The following is a 17,776-nucleotide window of genomic DNA, read 5'->3' as shown; positions in this document are numbered from 1 at the left end:
GGTTCTTCCTGGGAGCCGAGGTTGAAACCAGCTCTTTGAGACATTTTCAAACATGAAATTTACCTCTTATCTAAGAACACAGAGCGGGAGAGGATTCAGAGAGAGCTGAACAGGTGGGAATTCATCAGTTGTGCTTCTAATTGAGAATTCTTGTCAATTATGCTAATTTGCTAAACTTATAAAACTGTATACACCCCCAGGTGGGGGGGATGCATTTTTCCATGTCTGCCCCTGTGTTGGGGGTTGGTTCTTTCCCTTTTCCCTCTGTGGAATTTTCCCCACTGTCATGCTAAGATACCTGTTGACCGGGCCCTGGTGGCAAGGGGGAGGGAAGAGAAGATGGAAACCCTGCGAGATTCAAACAGCCAAAAGAGGAAACTAAAGTCTCTGGCTCAGCCCATTTCCCCCGCGGAGTTCGGATGAGAAGGACGATCGCCGCCTCAGCCCCATTCCTGCCATCCCAGCTCCGGGAGCCATCCTCACTGCTGTCAGACCCTGCCCTGCTGCCTTCTCACTGTAACCTGCCACCATCCAGCACTCTGCTGAGCACCAGGACCCACACCGTGAGTGGAGAGCTCTCTCTCCATCTCTCTCTCCCCCTGGGACAGCTCTGCCATCACCCCCAGCCCTCCTGCAGCTCTGCGGGACCCGCCCGCCCCCAGCACCAGGAACTGCAGCTCAGGGAAAAGGTGCCTGCAGCCAGAAAGGGACTGGGACTGAGTTACTGTTCTGTTTGTGGCTAATTTCATAGCTGGTGTTGTTCCTGTTTGTCTTGTTAGATGTACTAGTAAAGAACTGTTATTCCTATCCCCATATCTTTGCCTGAGAGCTCCCTTAATTTCAAAATCATAATAATCTGTAGGAAGGAAGGATCACATTTTTCAGTTCAAAGGGAGGCTTCCGCTTTCCTTAACAAACACCTGTCTTTCAAACCAGGACACCCTGGAGGCCTGCAATGAAGTCTAGCCTTTATATTATGTCCTATACTAATATTGCCTCAAAAGTGTGTTGATTCATTTATAGGTCTTCAAGGCATCACCACCAACACCAAGATAAGCACCATTGAACAATTATACTCTCCTACAGTATGGGATCTGGGTAAATTTTTTTAACACCTATAAGCACTTAAGCAAAATGCTGCTCACTGTATATACAAAGTACCTTATTTGTATTAAACTTATTAGAGCTGTTTTCATTTCTTTTGTTTGCTTGGTTGGGTTTTTTTGGTGTAGAGGGCATCACAGTTACCTTCCTCCTACTGCTGAGGCATCTTCCTGGAGCCTGTGACCAGTGCTGAGAGCTTGGGTGAGCTCTGAGGCCAGCTCCGGTGCTGTGGCTGGTCACACAGGGTGGTGTATGGACAGGAGCACTGTATGGACATGAGCTCTTCTAGTTTGGTGGTGGACTGATTAGACGTGGGGGCAGCAGAGAAAACAGCTGTGCAAGCTGGATATCTGCTCAGCCTGGTGAGGAAGAGGAAGAGGAAGAGGAAGAGGAAGAGGAAGAGGAAGAGGAAGAGGAAGAGGAAGGAGAAAGTGTTGAGGACTCTAGGAGAGGCTGCCCAAAATAGTCAGATACTGGAATACACTGTCCAGAGCTGTGCCGGCATCACCATTCCTGGGCATGTTCAAAAAAATGTGTGAATATTTTGAGGTTGTGGTTTAATGGTGAACAGAATCCTTTTGCTGGGCTGACAGCTGCACTTGCTCTTAAACCCAAATAAGTAAGTCTCTGGTCCATGCCCTGGCTGTCTGCGCGTAGCGTTCCTTTGTTGCAGTCTATTTCTTGCTCCCGTTAGTAGCTTACACCTATTGCTTCTCTCTCCACGCGAGCACTAGGTCAGAGGGAAGGATGATTCCATTTTACCTAGCGCTGTACCAATGTTATTTCCTTTCCCCCCCTGCACGTACTGGAGCTGAGCCGCTGAGGGCGGCCCCCCCCCCCCCCCTCCCTACGCCGCTGCTGTGCGCAGGCGCGAGGCGCGCGGGCCGCCGGGAGCCGCGCGGTTTGAAGGTGTGGTGATGGCGGAGGCGACGCAGGCCCTCGGCCGGGCCCGGGGGCTGGAGCCAGAGTCCGAGTCGGCTTCGGCCAGGGCCAGGGCCAGAGCCCAGGCCCAGGCCCAGGCCCAGGCCCAGGCCCAGGCCCAGGCCCAGGCCCAGGCATGGGCCCAGGGCGACGGCGACCTGGGTGTACTCGGTCTGCTGCGGTTAGTGTGGACGGGACGGGACGGGGAGCAGCTCAGCGGTGGGATGAAGGGGTATGCAGCCTCTGACCGTTATCGGTTTATTTCCACCACAGCGTGAGGGACCAATTGAAGGAGCAGTTCAGGGAGAACAACACGGCCGTTCTTGCCGGTAAGGATATCCCTCCTCGCAGTGGGATGCTGCACTAACAAAGAATGCGATGGGGCATATATACATATATATACACATATATATAGATGTGTATATATAGGTGTATATGTATATTTTAATTTTTTAAAATTATTTCTCAAAAGTGCTCTTTACGATGATAATTTTTTTTTTTTGCCCGGCTGTACATTTTCACGTGTTTTCTAGGCAGTTTTTGAGATGTATTTGAATGTTTACAAAGATGCCATATAGTTGTTGCTGACTGCCCTTTCCCTTCTTTTCTGGGTCTGAACTTTAGACTCCACTGACATGTGGTGATGGTTTTCAGAAATCTGGTCATTGGGGTGGAAGTATTTCCAAAACTCTGCCAAAGTGTTTGGAAGCAATACTGATTTACGGTGTCTCCATCACCTATAGAGTCACAAGATGATTTGGGTTGGAAAGGATGTTAAACACATCTGGTTCCAAACCCTCTGCCGTGCACAGTGACCCCTTCCACTAGACAATCTTGCTCAGAGCCCTATTCAACCTGACAACCTGATCTTGAACCCTTCTAGGGATGAGGCATCCACGCCATCTCTGTGCAATCTCTCTACCGCTGCCTCACCACCTACAGTACATCTAATCTAAACCCGCCCTCTTTCAAGTACAAGCCATTCCATCTCGCCCTGTCACTACATACCCTAGTAAAAAGTTCTTCTCCAGCTCTCTCATAAGCTCCGTTCAGGGACTGGAAGGAGTCTGCAAGATCACCGTGCAACCTTCTCCAAGCTGAACAGCCACTGTGTCAGCCTTTTCCTCACAAGAGAGGTGCTCCAGCCCTCTGATCATCTTCATTGCCCTCCTCTGGACCTGCTTGAACATGTGTTGGGAATCCCAGGCCTGGATGCAGCACACCGAGTGGAGTCTGCCAAGAGCAGAGTAGAGGGGCAGAATCACCTCTCTTGACCTGCTGGCCACATTTCTGATATAGCCCAGAATGCAGTTGAGTACATGCTCTTTCACTGAAACATCCAGTGGCATGTACAGACAAATATCATGAACCAGCTCTAGCTCATCTAAAAAGTGCTGAATTAAAATATTTTGAAGCATAATTATTTCTCTGATACAGTAAAAGATAATAAAGCTTGGACATAGAAGTAAATAACTAGTTCACACAAAAAATGTTAATCCTTTATGCTCTATAGATTATGTTTAAAAGTCTCTGTTGTGCTTGTTTTAGTGACATTCTCTTTTGCAGAGAAAGAAAATTTCCCTGATCATCCAATTGAAGAAAATTTTATCCAGAGGTATGTCACGGAATAATCTCAAAATTATTTTCTAATTATTCCTTCTTAGTGAATTGCTGAATTAACAACCATCACTTTGGAGAAGATTGGTGAAAATAAAGGATAATAAAAGAAAATGTGGGGAAGAAATGCTTTATTATTCATTCTCCCAATGTACTTCTGTATCTGATGTATCTTTTAAATTTGCAGTGCTTTATGTGATGGCTAGAATTCACTAATGTATTTCCACATGCCAAATTACTCCTGGCCCTAATAATTTGTAGCTCACGTGAAAAATTCTTACGTAAGATATGTAGAAAGCAAGTTAAAATGTGACACTGCTTTTAAACTCTGTTATCTTCACACTCAGGTTGTCTGTCTTACTGCTTTTTGTCTTTCAGTGCCACACAAGATCTGCAGAGAGATGTAGAGGAAGTAAAAATCTCTTTACAGAACAAGACATTAGCCTTGCAAAGGTAGAATTTTCTTCACCCTTTATTTGGAGGTTTCCTCTCTGTGTGTGCATACATAGATTCATATATACATACGTCTGATTAAAACAGGATTTTAAAATTATATGAGAGACGGGGGATATTTTAGGTACCATTGAATGATAGGAATTCAGATGGATATGCTGTAGGAGAAAAAAAAAAACAAAACAAACACAAAACCCACCAAAACTAAAAACTAAAGACCTAACAGTTAAAATGTATAAACCCAAAAGTTCCTTTACAGTTGGGAAAGAGTGACTACAGATCAGTAAGCATATTTCTTGGCAGTATTTTCCAAATGCCTATGAAAAGATAGAAGTTGATAATGTTAGACATCTCATGCCTAACATTAATGGCTGTTTATATGAATTCACACCTTTGCCTAGTGTCCTTTCTGCAAACTCTGGGACTAATGGTGTCAAAATATATTGGTCAAGAGAAAAAGGTGTTGTCACTCTCACAAGTAATTGTTGATTCTTATTTCCTGTCCTGAGAGTTAACCACCATTATTTAAGAAGTGCTATATTTAAGAGGTACTGAATATTTTTTTTATATAATTCCAATGTGAAAGCGGAATCCTGGAAATTATCATTTTGTATTACTTATTTAAATCTGTTTCTCTCTGTGTCCTGCTTCTTTCAGTTTCTTATGAGTTCTCATCTGTCATATGTTATTTCTTACAATATGCAGAATCCAAATTACGGATGCCCTGAGAAGGAAATTGAAACAAGATGATGATGATGACTCACGGTAAGATGTTCTTGGGGGTCAGATAGCTAGGAAGGAATGGACTTTGCAGAGTTTATTTCTAGATTATTTCATTTTACCTCTTGTGAAAGCAAGCTTCATTTTTCTAGATTTGAGAGCATGATATACTGTGTACCTTCTGGCTCGAATCAGACCTCATACACCCATAGTAGATTTACAGTTGGGCTCTGAAGTCACCCACCCTTGATTACAGAGGTCATAACTCTTGATTCACTAGAGAGAACTGCTTGTAGCCAAGACAGCTTTTTGTCTTTACCTGAATCATCCACGTTTATAATAGCTGAGCACTTCGCACACTGTGCTACAAGTACAGGTTTGTAACAGGGCCTTGCCTCTGCTTTGCTGCCTTTGTTAACTATATAGGAGCAAACTGTCTTTGAAAAAGAACTGAAAGCTTAAACAGATTTAAAAGCAGCTTTGAATTTCCTGCCCATTATTAACAGGTGGATGCATATGAAGTGTAATATGAAAAATGTAATTTCTATCAGAAATACAACTAAGAGATTGCATCTCCATGATTTATGAGCTTTAATTCATAGCCATTTCCAGATTGCTAGGCTTTCTTGATGCCTTCCAAACTCTGTGATGTAAAATGTTGGACAGATGTAAATGAAATCTTAGGGAAACCAAGAGGTAAGTAAGGGAACTGTTTGGCCTTTATAATGGTACCGTGTATATTAACTGTAAAAAGAAGTGTGCAGACATGTAATATTATTTTGCAGTTTGGATGAATGAGAAATTCTTTATTTAACCTAAATAAACTCGATTAAAATATTTATGATATTGACTTTTATTAGTGATCTTAATATATGCAATTGTTTCCTTTCTTAGTCTGATCCTGGAAACAATAAAACATATAGTGTTGCTCAGCCGGACAATAATTGAATATCAGCAGGTAAGTGGCAGTCTGTTACTGTTATGCAGGTCAGCCAACCTCAGCCTGGCCAGGAGTGCACTTTGAGAGCAACAGAATTGCACAAGTCATTCAAAGCTAAACATGTGGTGACATGGGTGCAGTTCCTACTGCTGTCAAAATTATTGAGGGGATTACTTAAAGTGAGCATGTAAGCAAGTCTGTTTTAGAGTTGCCCTTAGCTGTTTATGTGGATTGAATTGGCATCTTTCAGTATTTTTGAAGACAGGAGTCTGGAAAATATTTTTTTTTTCCTTTCAGCAGGCACATCAGAAGGAGCAGCAGGTGATTGACATTAAAATGAAAAGACTCTGTAAGTGTGTTATCTGAATTGACTTTGGTTTGTATTTTAATGTAGAGTCCCTATAGTTCATATTTTGAAATTGTTCTTGTAGCAATATTAATTTAAATTTGAAGTAACAAAAGTCAACACTTTTATAACACTTGTTGAAATAGTAGAAAGTACTATAAGAGATGAGCTGGTGTGTTCCCTACTTGAAGATGAGGCTGACATGTTGGAATGAGAAATGCAAGACAACACTCAAAAACAATGTGGCAGCATTTTATTATTTCATGTAAGTTCGTCAGAAAGTTGCACATTGTTTAGTCATTTAAATCAACCCTACAGCACATAAAAGATGTTTTTCTGTCATTGTGCACATTTATGAGGTGTTTGCAGAATAGGGAGGGGATTTACTCACAAAGAAGTGTATACATATTGGTATTCAGTAGTTCTTGTTAAAGTGGGTCAAATTTAGATGTGACATCAGTATTCAGAATTTCATATGGTAAATGTGTTCTTTGAATGCTCTTTCTTTCATGACCAGGTTTGCCATCAGTTTTGGCAGCTATTGTTTGATTCACACATAGGGATTTGTGTGTATGTTGACAGTAATGAACAAACACAGTGATATAACTGTTCACATGGGAAAAATGGACATACTTGATATCTTTGCAAATAAAGGAAAGAATACTCTGCCAGCATTCTTTCAGCATATGAACTGCCCCTAAACACTTTCAATCAGTCTATTTTTTAGCCTGATTTCTTATAAAAATAGTAATATTCACTGGTCTTGTCCCTGTGCTCCTTGTATGACTTTGGAATTTGGTTTCAGTGAAACGTGAAAAAAGAGTAAGGGTCTTTAAGAGGTATTAAAAAGTCTTATAAAAGTTGTGGCATTTGAAAACAGGGTATAGGACAGAGGGGCAAATTAGTCCCTGTGTGAGGGAAATGCTGGCAGCATACCATGTACTTTCTGTTTTGATGTTGGCCAGGGAGACAGTTGATATAGTTTGATACCAGGTAGATATAGCATATGTTGCCTCTTTCATAAAAGAAATACCTTGAGGTATATTGGAGGGAAAGAGTGGAGTGTGAAATTAGCGTTATTTCAGTGGAAGTGCTTTAGGCAGCTGTGAGGAAGAAGAATATCTTCAGTTCTAATGTTCACCTAACAATGGTTAATTTTCCTAATAATGTGACAGTACTAAAAAACGAAGGACAGAAACTACAGGAAATTCAGACCATTATGAAAAAAACGGAGAAACAAGAAAGTATGAATGTCATTGAAACAGAGAAGATGCTTGAAGCATTAGAAAAAGAAAGAGAGACAACTACAATAGTTCAGAACGTGTTCCAGGTAATGTTGCGTGGCTTTTAGAACTAAGTTCACAATTTTTCATTACAGTCAAGAGAGCATACTGTGTGGAAGTGTAACTTAACAGACAAAACTGTGTTTTCTAAAACCTTTAACAGTGGTAATGGAAGAACTGTGTATAGAAGGAAGACTTCTATTGCTTTAAAGGCTGAGAGCACGAAATTATCATGAGCATCTTTGCATTAATTTTTTGCAGGGTTTAGAAACAATTTTCAATCTGTCTTTGTTTCCTTAAATGTACAAAAGTAATGCATCTTTCTTCAAGGACATCTGTCACAGTAATGGTTGTATTTCCTATTCTGAGTCACCTCTGTAAAACCTCTACCAAATCAGTCTCCTCATCTCATGGTTAGAAAAAATAAATAGGTGTTAATCCCATGCTACCAACCAGTGAGCCTCCATCTGCCCCTTCTGACCACATGCCTTCTGTATTTGTGTCACCCACCCCTACAGCCCTGTGAAAGCCTTGGCTTACAGCCATGGCTGGTCTCCAAATTCCCTCAGCAGCATAGCCTTTGCCCTTTCAGTTATCCATGTGTCAGGGGCTGCTAACTGGTCTGTATACATGCAGCTGACTGGCAGGTCACGTGGAGTGTGGAGTCATGCAAAGTGAGGAAGAAAACCTCATGGTTTTAGTTAAGGTGGAAGGGTGTCTCAGGCTGCATAGGAATGTCAAGAACAAAAAGAGTGTTCTGACTTGTTGCTCTGCATGCTATGGCTGCTACTGTTTTGCATTGGTAACATTACATCTCAAATTCAAAACCAGAAATTTAATGTTTTACTGGGGTTTAGGTTAGAGTCTAAAGCTGCCTCCTGGTTTTGTATTCCTGAAATTTTCTGAGCCCTAAATAGAGCAAATTCTCTTTGTTTAAATTCTCATTTTCAATCCAGAATAGCAGGGTGAAAATGTTAACTGTGTTATTTTGTGTGTGAGGCAAACTTTATTTCATATTCTCTAGGTTTCTGTGTTTAAAATGAGGTAGTATGCAAGCCCCTCTAGGAAATCAAAAAGCATGGATTTGGGTTTTTTCTGCCTGTGTATCAACAATAGGATCTAAACCAAGACTTCCCTTTTTCCTTTTCTTCCCCATCCTGCCTACTTCAAACACTTGTGAATTTCAAGGGTTTTCAAATTACAAATTAAAACCAGACTTTTTTGAGATATTTTACTAGGAATTGTCCTTTGGAATGGCTTGTTTTAATCTGTAAATCTTTCTCATTTACAGAACATCATAATTGGAAGTGGAGTTAACTGGGCAGAAGATCCATCTTTAAAGGAAATTGTTCTACAGCTTGAAAAAAATGTCTATCTTCAGTGAGTCAGGAGATGTGGTTTATTTTGTACAGTGTGTGCATTTTAACTGAACTCCATAGTTATGTGTATCTCAAAAACATACTTCAAGAATTTTTAGATTTTGACTTTCTGATAGATGTTCTCTCTAGAGAATCAGAATGTGTCCAAGCAATTATTTGAAATTAAATTTGTTTTCTGGTAGAACAAACATTTGTACAGGTAATAGAGCTGATGAAATGAAACTACCTGAAGACTAATTTTTCAAGCTGTCCTCTCTGGAGCTCTCATTTTCCTCAGAAAGGCAACAATAACACAAGACAGGTTCCAAGTTTTCATGTAGAAATGGACTTAAACTGACGCTTTGCTGTACCCCTTTCCTGGGGACCAGCAGGCCATGGAGCTCAAACAGGATGCACGACCCGCTCTATCCCAGTCGAAAGCTCAGTCTGCAAAATTTATTGGCAAGTCTGGAGTTCAGATTATTTTTGTTTTTAAGGAATTATGTATAACTTTAACCAGAAATTTAGTGCTTTTTTTTAGCAGTGACTCTTGTCTGCAAAAGTTGTCTCATGCTGTCAGCTGTGCAGCTAAGCAGTGTTTTAACCATATGTCTTGACTAGCATTTGCACGTTTTCTAGTTGGTGTCTGAAGAAAATGGACTCTTGGGGCGCAGCACATTTTGGGAGTGTAGTCTTGGTTTTTAGCTTCATTTTTAATTTGGTGGGTGGTCACTAGTTGTTTTTCTTAGGTGAGTGCCCTGATCTAATAATAAATATAAAACGCTTATTTTCGTGAAAATGTTTTATTTGGCTTTGAGGTCTATTGAGCGCGCGGTAAAGCGGTTTGTTTGCCAGGCCGGGCTGCAGCTCCGGGCCCCGCCCACAGCCGGAGGCCCCGCCCACAGCCGGAGGCCCCGCCCACGGCGGGCGTTCGCGGCTGTGGGCGGGGCCCGGAGCTGCCCCGCAGGCTCGTCACCATGGGCAGCAAGATGGCGGCGGCCACCAGGGCGGTGCAGGTAAGGGCGGCCCCGGGATGGCGGTGTCTGAGATAGCCGGAGCCCTGGCTCGGACCGCGGGGCTCGCTTCTTCTGCTGCCGCCGCCGACCAGCAGGTCTGAGGCGGCCGTGGCTTGAGGCCACGCCGCCGGGGCGGTCGGTGTCCTTGGGGAGAGCCGTGCAGTGCCTTTCACACAGTGGCGTCGCAGGTGCCCGGTTCTGTGATAGCAGCGGGTGCGAAGCTGGCTGGCAGCTCCTTCCTAAGATGGTCCTCTCCAAGGTGAAAGTGCTTTGCACAGGCAGACCACAGCTCGCGATTCCGTGTACTAAAGCGCTGTGGAACTACGGCATGATTTGCATTGGAAGGGAACTTAAAGGTCACCTAGTTACAGGCCCCCCCTCCCCCCAACCCCCCCCCGCCGTGGGCAGGGACACCTTCATTAGACCAGGTTGCTAAGCCCCGTTCAACCTGGCCTCAGACTCTTCCAGGGATAGGACTGCCACAGATGTTCTGGGCAACTTGGGCCAGTGCTTCACCACCCTCAAAGAATTTCCTTCTAATCTTTCTTACCTTTCTAATTCAAACTTGCCTTCTTTGGGTTGTAAGGTCTCCCCAGTGCCTTCCCCAGGCTGAAAAACCCCAGCTCTCTCAGCCTGTTTTCACAGGAGAGATGCTGCAGCCCTCTGGTCATCTTAATGGCCCTGCTCTGGACTCACTCCAGCACGTCCATGGTTGTTTTTGCTTTGGGGACCCCAGAGCTGGACATAGCACTCTGGGTGGATTCTCACCAGAGCAGAATGCATTGTGATTGCATTCATGCAATGGCAGTAGTTGTTTCTGCACACACACACTGATGAGAAAAGGAAGAGAAAGCTCTGGACATCAGGGTGCAGGACTACTTTCTAGAGTGAAATTCTTCCTGAGGTAAACTTAGAACTTCAAGAACTAATAAGTGTATGAGAGTAGTGGTGCAGAGAGCAGCTGTTGAGAGTGGTTACTCAATACATTGTACATTCCATTTTATTATTTACAGTAACTTTTGTCTGTTTCTCCCACCTGGTGTTATTCTAGGTAGTCAAGCCACATACTCCATTAATAAAGTTCCCAGACAGAAAAAGTGGTCCCAGACCTAAAAGTAAGTATTTTGGGCAGGGATACAGCTTGCGCCATGCTTACTTACATGGACTGTTTTATATAAGAACCAGGACCCAGTTTCTCTCTTTCAGCTATATAACTGAACTGAGTTGGAGTAGGTTTTGAAACATGCTTGATTTAGTTTGAAGTCAACTCTTGAACTTTCTTCACAATTTCTTCTCTGTAAAACTATGTGTAGATACATAATGCATGCACATATTTTTTTACAAGATTCACAAAGATTTTGAGTGTTTGTTTTCTACTTATATAAAGTCACATTTTCCCAAATACTAATATTTACTGAAATTACTGTGCCCAAGTCAGTTTGAAGTAGCTTTAGTTATTCAGTGATATTTGCACTAATATGTTGCATTTTCCTCATTTTTTCTTCATTGAAGCGTGTGATGTATTTTCTGCTGTGTTTTCAAAACATGATTATAGCTGGGAGATCCAGCCCTCTGTACATTTTAAGAGGTATTTTCTTTTGTTACTAATTAATGGTGAGGAAAAAAATTACTTCATTGCAATCTTTGACATTAACTGTTATACCTATGTTGATATTTATGGTATTCCAAATATTATTATATTTAAGTAATAGACTTATGTTAATGGTATGTTGGTTTAGAAGTCCTTTTGGGTCAAAAAGCACCTGAAAGAAAAGTAGGAGTTGTCTTTAAAAGCTCTGCACTGTTATACTTACTTATTTTGAAATTATACTGTGCCTACAGTATTTGCCACAGTATTACCAAACCTGCAGTTTAGTTTTAAGTTTAGTTTAACATATGAAAGTCTCCACAGTGCATAGAAATATCTCTTATGTCTTACCTGTGAACTCTTCAGGAACTATTTTCTGCAATAACTTTCTGTCAAAATTCAGTGCATTTTGCACAGTTCAGCCAAATGCACCACCTCTCATGCCAGTGAACTACTTTCTCAAAAGCTTGAAAATGTGTTTCTGGCCTCTTGTTTATCTCTGTGTCAGAAGATTCTTATGACTGTATCTTCTTTTAAGTACATTAGACTTTTATATCTTCATCAGGATCTGTCATCCTGTTAGTAAACTGCAGCCTTCTTTGTCTTGCTTGAATTCTGTGGCAAAAATCACATTTAATTGTACTAGATTGTTGCTCCCACACAGCTAAATGGTTCCTCAGGGCAACTAGGGGTGTGAAAAGCCTGTCAAATTCTAGTAGGCCTATTGGTACTGCAACATTATGGTCTCAGACAGTGAAGGAAGGGATAAGGTAGAGACTGATAGAATTAATGCAGCAGTAGTAAAATTTCTGATCACTTCTGATGTTTTTAACTAGCTAATTAGTCTATTCCAACTACACTTCAGACTGAAACATGTAGTAGAGGAAAATTCTTGACAAATCTCTAGACTTTTCTGTGATGAAACAAACTTGGAAAAACTGCTGTGGTGGTTTGGTTTTGTTTTTTTAATGTAAGGTGTATTATTTCTTGAAACAAAAATACATTGCTCCCTGTTCACAATATGCTTCTGATGGTCTCACTTCTGCCTTGCTCTGTTTGGGATCTTCCATTATTTCTGAACCACCTTGGGAGTTTCAGACCCAGTCTTACAACTGACAGTTTCTGAATATGCCACTCAGTGCTGGCTTGGTCACAATGCTGCAGGTGTTTGATTGTTTCTCCCAATCCTGCAACTGCATCAGACTTACTAAGGCTAAAACTGACTCACTCTCCTTTGTGGTGATTGGTCTTGCTAGAACCAGGAAGGACAAAGCCAGGTAAAACTTTGGAGTTGTAGTTGCTCACATGCTTTGGTTCATGCAGTTGTCATGCTGCTTATTTTATGGTTATATAGAGCCTCTGTCCAGCTGTTAAATGTTGCACTTGTCTTGCTCATTTTTCTGGAGCGCTGGAAGGACTTCTTCGGAAGCATTCTTTGTTAGGTGTTTTACAATTATACAGAATCACTAGGTTGGAAGAGATCTTCAGGATCATCGAATCCAACCCGTGCCCTAACCTCAACTAAACCATAGCACTGAGTGCCACATCCAATCTTTTTTTTAAACACATCCAGAGATGGTGACTCCACCACCTCCCCAGGCAGACAATACCAGTCCTTTGTCACTCTTCCCATAAAGCCTTCTTCCTAATATCCAACCTGTATTTCCTTTGGTGCTGCTTAAGACTGTGTCCTCTTGTTCTGTCAGTTGCTGCCTGGTGAAAGAGACCAACCCCACCTGACTACAGCCACCTTTCAGAGAGTTGTAGAGAGTGACAAGATCACCCCTGAGTCTCCTTTTCTCCAGGCTGAACAACCCCAGCTCCCTCAGTCATTCCTTACAGGGAACGAGCCCCTCACCTTGTTCCCTCCTCTCAAGATGCTTGTTGCTCAAGCATCTCAAGGTCCTTCCTAAACTGAAGGGCCCAGAACTGGACACAGCACTCAAGGTGCAGCCTCACATTTTCCCCAGGGGGAAGAATGACCTCCCTGCTCCTGCTGGCCACACTGTTCCTGACACAGGCTAGGGGCTGTTGGCCTTCTTGGCCACCAGGCTGGCTCATGTTCCGTCAGCTCTCAACCAGTAACCCCAGTTCCCTTTCTGCTGGGGCACTGTCCAGCCACACCATCCCCAGCCTCTAGCATTGCAGGGGGTTATTGTGGCCAAAATGCAGGACTTGGCACTTGGATTTATTGAACTTCGTCCCACTGGAGTCTGCCCATCCATCCAACCATTCCAGGTCTCTCTGCAGAGCCCTCCTACCTTTCAACAGATCAACACTAAGCTGCAAATTTACTAATGAAAAACTCAATATCCTCATCCATGTCATCAATAAAAACATTGAACAGAAACCAGCACAGACCCCTGAGGAACACCGCTGGTGACTGATCCCCAGCTGCATGCAGCACTGTTCACCACCACTCTCTGGGCCTGGCCACCCAGCCAGTTCTTAACCCAGCACAGAGTGCTCCTGTCCAAGCCGTGGGCTGCAGCTTTTCCAGGAGTGTGCTGTGGCAGACAGTGTCAAAGGCCTTGCTGGAGTCCAAATAGACAACACCCACAGCCCTTCCTGCATCCACCAGGCGGGTCACCTGCTCATGAAAGGAGACCAGGTTGGTCAAACACAACCTACCCCTCCTAAACCCACGCTGGCTGGGTCTGATCCCCTGGCCATCCTGTAAGGGCTGTGTGATGACACTCGGTATAAACTGTTCCATTACCTCACCCACTACTGAGATCAGGCTAACTGGTCTGTAATTGTCAGGATCCTCCTTCCTACCCTTTTTGTGAATGGGTGTCACAGTGACCAGCTTCCAGTCATCTGGGACCTCCCCAGGGGGCCAGGACTGTTGGTAAATGATGGAGAATGGCTTTGCAAGCTCATCTGCCAGCTCCCTCATCACCCTGGGATGGATCCCATTCCATATTTAGGACTGAGTGCTGAAATGAACATACTACTGTGATCTCTGTCCTGCCTGGTGGGGCATTTGCATATTTCCATTGTAAAATCAGCTATGGTGGAACAGACATAAGGTTTGGAATGCTAACTGTGACAATACTGCCCTTTTGTCATCTCTTCTATCTGCACAATGAAGGCAACTTCCCTGATATGAATTCCTGAACCTTAGCTCCTGATCCTCACCCTTGAAGAACTTCTTGCACTCCTCACTCTTCACATTTCATTAACATTGATTGTTGATGCCTGATACTTGGTGGTCATTCTGCACATTATTAACAAAATGTGATATAATGCCATTTTGTAATATTAAAAATGGGTACAGCATGCATTGCATGTTGCAGCCTGTTGCTGTTTTGAACTTTGTCTTTCTGTGAGCCTCTAGGTCTTTTTCACTCCCATCACTTCCATTTTCACGTCCATCTTTTCAGTTGTAGTAAATGAAAAGCATCATCTCTGTTATCTGTCTACATAATTGTCCACACACAAACATTTACATAACTTTATGCTTTTTTTCTCCAAGTACAGTGGAATAAAAAAGCCATTGTTAGTGTATGTGCTGATACATCTTCTGTTTCCAAATCAGTGTTTCTGCCATTCAAACTCCTGTCAGAATTTTTAGATTCTGGACCTCATACCTTTAAGAACAGTAAAAGCAGGCTGTGAGGAGTGACGCATTTATTTAGGTATTTGTTTTAAAAAGTAAGATTTTCAAGCAATGGTAGATTTTATTGGCTGTTTATTAATTTTGTAGTCTAGTAATATTTCTGTAAATGGTTTTGAAATTTGGGTTTCAGTACAGGAATTTCTACAAGCAAGTATGCCATCTCCCCTTGCTTCAAAAGCACAGGAATCTGTAGGAGGCATATCACTGGCCTTTCAAAATATTTCACCTGTTAGTAGAGTACAAGGTACACCAGACACTTCTGAATTAACAAGAACCTTACCTCAGAAATACAGAAGGAAACAAATGTCAGATGAAGAAATTGAATATATTCAAGTAAGTTTTCTTTTTTAGCTTTTTTCTAAGTCTTCTGATATGGTATTATATAGTAATTCTATATAAGAGTGTGCTCTGGGCTTTCAGTGGTTTTCATACACAATACCCAATGTACCAATTCTTAATACAGAAGATATCCAACTTTCACTGTTTAGTAGCTTGTGGTGCCATTGAGTAGAGAGATTTCGACTTAGAACAGATGTGCAGGTAAGCTGGTCATAATTACAGTGTGCATTAACTGCCAACATTACCTGTTTTATAACAGTTGTTTAATGTGTAATTTGACTGTGCTGGGAAGGAGCACAGAAGTCTGTTCTTAGACCAGGAAAGGCTATTACCAGGTGATTGAAGTCCAAAATATTTCTCAAACTGGTTTTATAAGTTATTTATTAGTAAATTAACTCTTGTATTTCTAGTAGTGGAAACATTTTATTAAACTTGACATAAATATTTTCTGCAATACTTGTAAATATGACATTGTACATGAAAGGCAAGAAAAACCTCCTTGTGTTCTGCAATAATTCTCAGTTGTAAAAGCTGATGATTCAAAAGGGAAAATGTACAAAATGTGAAGAATTTGTGAGGTGATGGTGAGTTTGAAATGAAAAGATGCTTGCAAAGCTTTGCTAAATGGTAAGAACATGTATAACATAACCATATTAGTAGAGGAAATTAGTTTTCTTTCATGTATGCAAGTAGACTGCATGTATATAGTAGAAATAAAATTAGTTATTTCCCATAGTAATACATTTCTTGACTTTTTGCTTAAGTACCTAACAATGAGGTAAGTTGTAAAATAATTTTGTTGGGAAAATAATGAACTGAATAGCTTTCTGATTTCTTATTAGGATTGTAATGACTCAACCTGGCTTTGTTTTCACTTTACACTTTGGAATCTAGGCAGTGAAAGTTATTTTAAAATTTGTGTCTGTTAGCATTGTGTTTGTTAGACATTTTTAAGGTTAAGAGGCAGGTTTCTTTAGAGAAAGAGACATGGAAGCAGTTGTAATTGTAGGAAACGTGTTGATTTTTTTGTATTATCTCTTGAAAAAAACAGCAATGACTGGTAGATGCTGATAATTGACACTCTCTTGTTACATAGGTAGAAAAGTAAATATTTAAATCAGAAATAAAAATGAGAACTATTAGTCTAACTACAGATTTAGTAGAACTATAAACTCTTAGTCTATAACACTGCAAAAGAGAATTTGATCTCAGTTTTACTATTTATTCTATTAATGGAATATATTTAACTGTATGCTTTTCTTTTACAGCGTGGAGGTCCAGAATAAATGTAGAACATAGTTTCTTGGCTGCTGTTGAAGAATGAGGTATTATATTCACAATAAAGGCGTTTCTGTAATACTAAAAATTACTATATGCTAATAGCTTTATTAAAATGCCATATGATGGGTGAGAAGATTGACACAACACACAAGATACTGATTTGTGAATGAGAAGGAATTTATGATGACGGCTAATAGCAATTGAATACATATGATGTCTGCACCATTAAAGTATTTTTCTAATTAGCCATTTGAAAAGTCAGCAACCTAACAGAGTCATTTTGTTTTTCCACTGGTTGAGATCACAGAATCACAGAATGGGTCAGATTGGAAGGAACCATAGTGGGTCATCTTTTCTGACCTTAATGCTCAAACAGGGTCATCCCAGAGCACACGGCACAGGATTGTGTCCAGATGGTGCTTGAGTATTTCCAGTGAGGGAGAATTCACAGCCTCTCTGGGCAGTCTCTTCCAGTGCATGGTCATGTGCACAATTATAAAGTTGTTCCTCATGTCCAGGTGGAACTTTCTGTGCATCAGTGTCTGCCCATTGCCTCTTGTCCTGTTGCTCAGGACCACAGAGAACAGCCTTGTCCATCTTCTTGGTATTTTTCCTTCCATACTAGTACACACTCATGAGGTCTCCCCTCAGTTCTATCTCCTCAAGGCTGAACAGCCCCAGCTCCCCCTGCCTTTCCTCGTAAGAGATGCTCCAGACCCCTCATAAAATTTGTCCCCCTTCACTGGACCTACTCCAGGAGCTCCATGTCTCTGCTGTCCTGAGGAGCCCAAAACTGGACACAGCACTCCAGGTGAGGCCTCACCAGAGCTGAATAGAGGGGCAGGATCACCTTCCTTCACCTGCTGGCAATGCTCTCCAAATGCCCCCCGGATCCCATTGTCCTTCTTGGCCACCAGGACACGCTGCTGGCTCATGGACAGCTTGTTGTGCACCAGGACCCCCAGGTCCTTCTCTGCAGAGCTGCTCCCCAGCAGTCAGCCCCAGGCTGTGCTGGTGCCTGGGGTTGGTCCTCCCCAGGTGCAGGACCCTGCCCTTGCCTTTGCTGAATATCACAGGTTTCTTCTTTGTCCATCTCTCCAACCTACCGAGGTCCTTCTGAAGGGATGCACAGCACTCTGGGGTATCAGCTACTCTGCCCGGCTTTGTGTCCTCTGAATTTGCTGAGCA

The 17,776-nt window shown here is 42.1% G+C and overlaps 2 protein-coding genes across 4 annotated transcripts; both read left to right on the top strand.

Annotated features, from left to right (window-relative positions):
* Positions 1 to 2,021: 2,021 nt before the first annotated feature.
* Positions 2,022 to 9,452, top strand: CENPH (centromere protein H). Its single transcript, XM_062513958.1, has 9 exons — positions 2,022 to 2,206; positions 2,299 to 2,354; positions 3,592 to 3,640; positions 4,021 to 4,095; positions 4,801 to 4,860; positions 5,710 to 5,773; positions 6,053 to 6,104; positions 7,277 to 7,431; positions 8,676 to 9,452. The coding sequence occupies exons 1-9, from the start codon at positions 2,022 to 2,024 to the stop codon at positions 8,766 to 8,768; spliced, it is 789 nt and encodes a 262-aa protein (XP_062369942.1). The 3' UTR covers positions 8,769 to 9,452.
* Positions 9,453 to 9,681: 229 nt separating this feature from the next.
* KGD4 (alpha-ketoglutarate dehydrogenase subunit 4) lies at positions 9,682 to 16,849 on the top strand. 3 transcript variants are annotated; one of them, XR_009934139.1, is made up of 5 exons: positions 9,700 to 9,758; positions 10,810 to 10,873; positions 11,271 to 11,346; positions 15,099 to 15,301; positions 16,576 to 16,849. XR_009934139.1 is itself a non-coding variant. In XM_062512735.1 (4 exons), exons 1-4 carry the CDS (start codon positions 9,720 to 9,722, stop codon positions 16,591 to 16,593), a joined length of 324 nt encoding a protein of 107 aa, XP_062368719.1. In that variant the 5' UTR covers positions 9,682 to 9,719; the 3' UTR covers positions 16,594 to 16,849. The 3 variants fall into 3 exon arrangements, 2 of the variants coding, with proteins under 2 accessions (XP_062368719.1, XP_062368721.1); XM_062512735.1 differs by lacking the exon at positions 11,271 to 11,346 and having other exon boundaries at positions 9,682 to 9,758; XM_062512737.1 differs by lacking the exons at positions 9,700 to 9,758; positions 11,271 to 11,346 and adding an exon at positions 9,863 to 10,017.
* The last annotated feature ends 927 nt before the right edge of the window (positions 16,850 to 17,776 follow it).

This window comes from Cinclus cinclus, chromosome Z (assembly GCF_963662255.1).
Source record: "Cinclus cinclus chromosome Z, bCinCin1.1, whole genome shotgun sequence".
NCBI lineage: Eukaryota > Metazoa > Chordata > Aves > Passeriformes > Cinclidae > Cinclus > Cinclus cinclus.
This window is presented reverse-complemented; position numbering and strand designations above follow the sequence as displayed.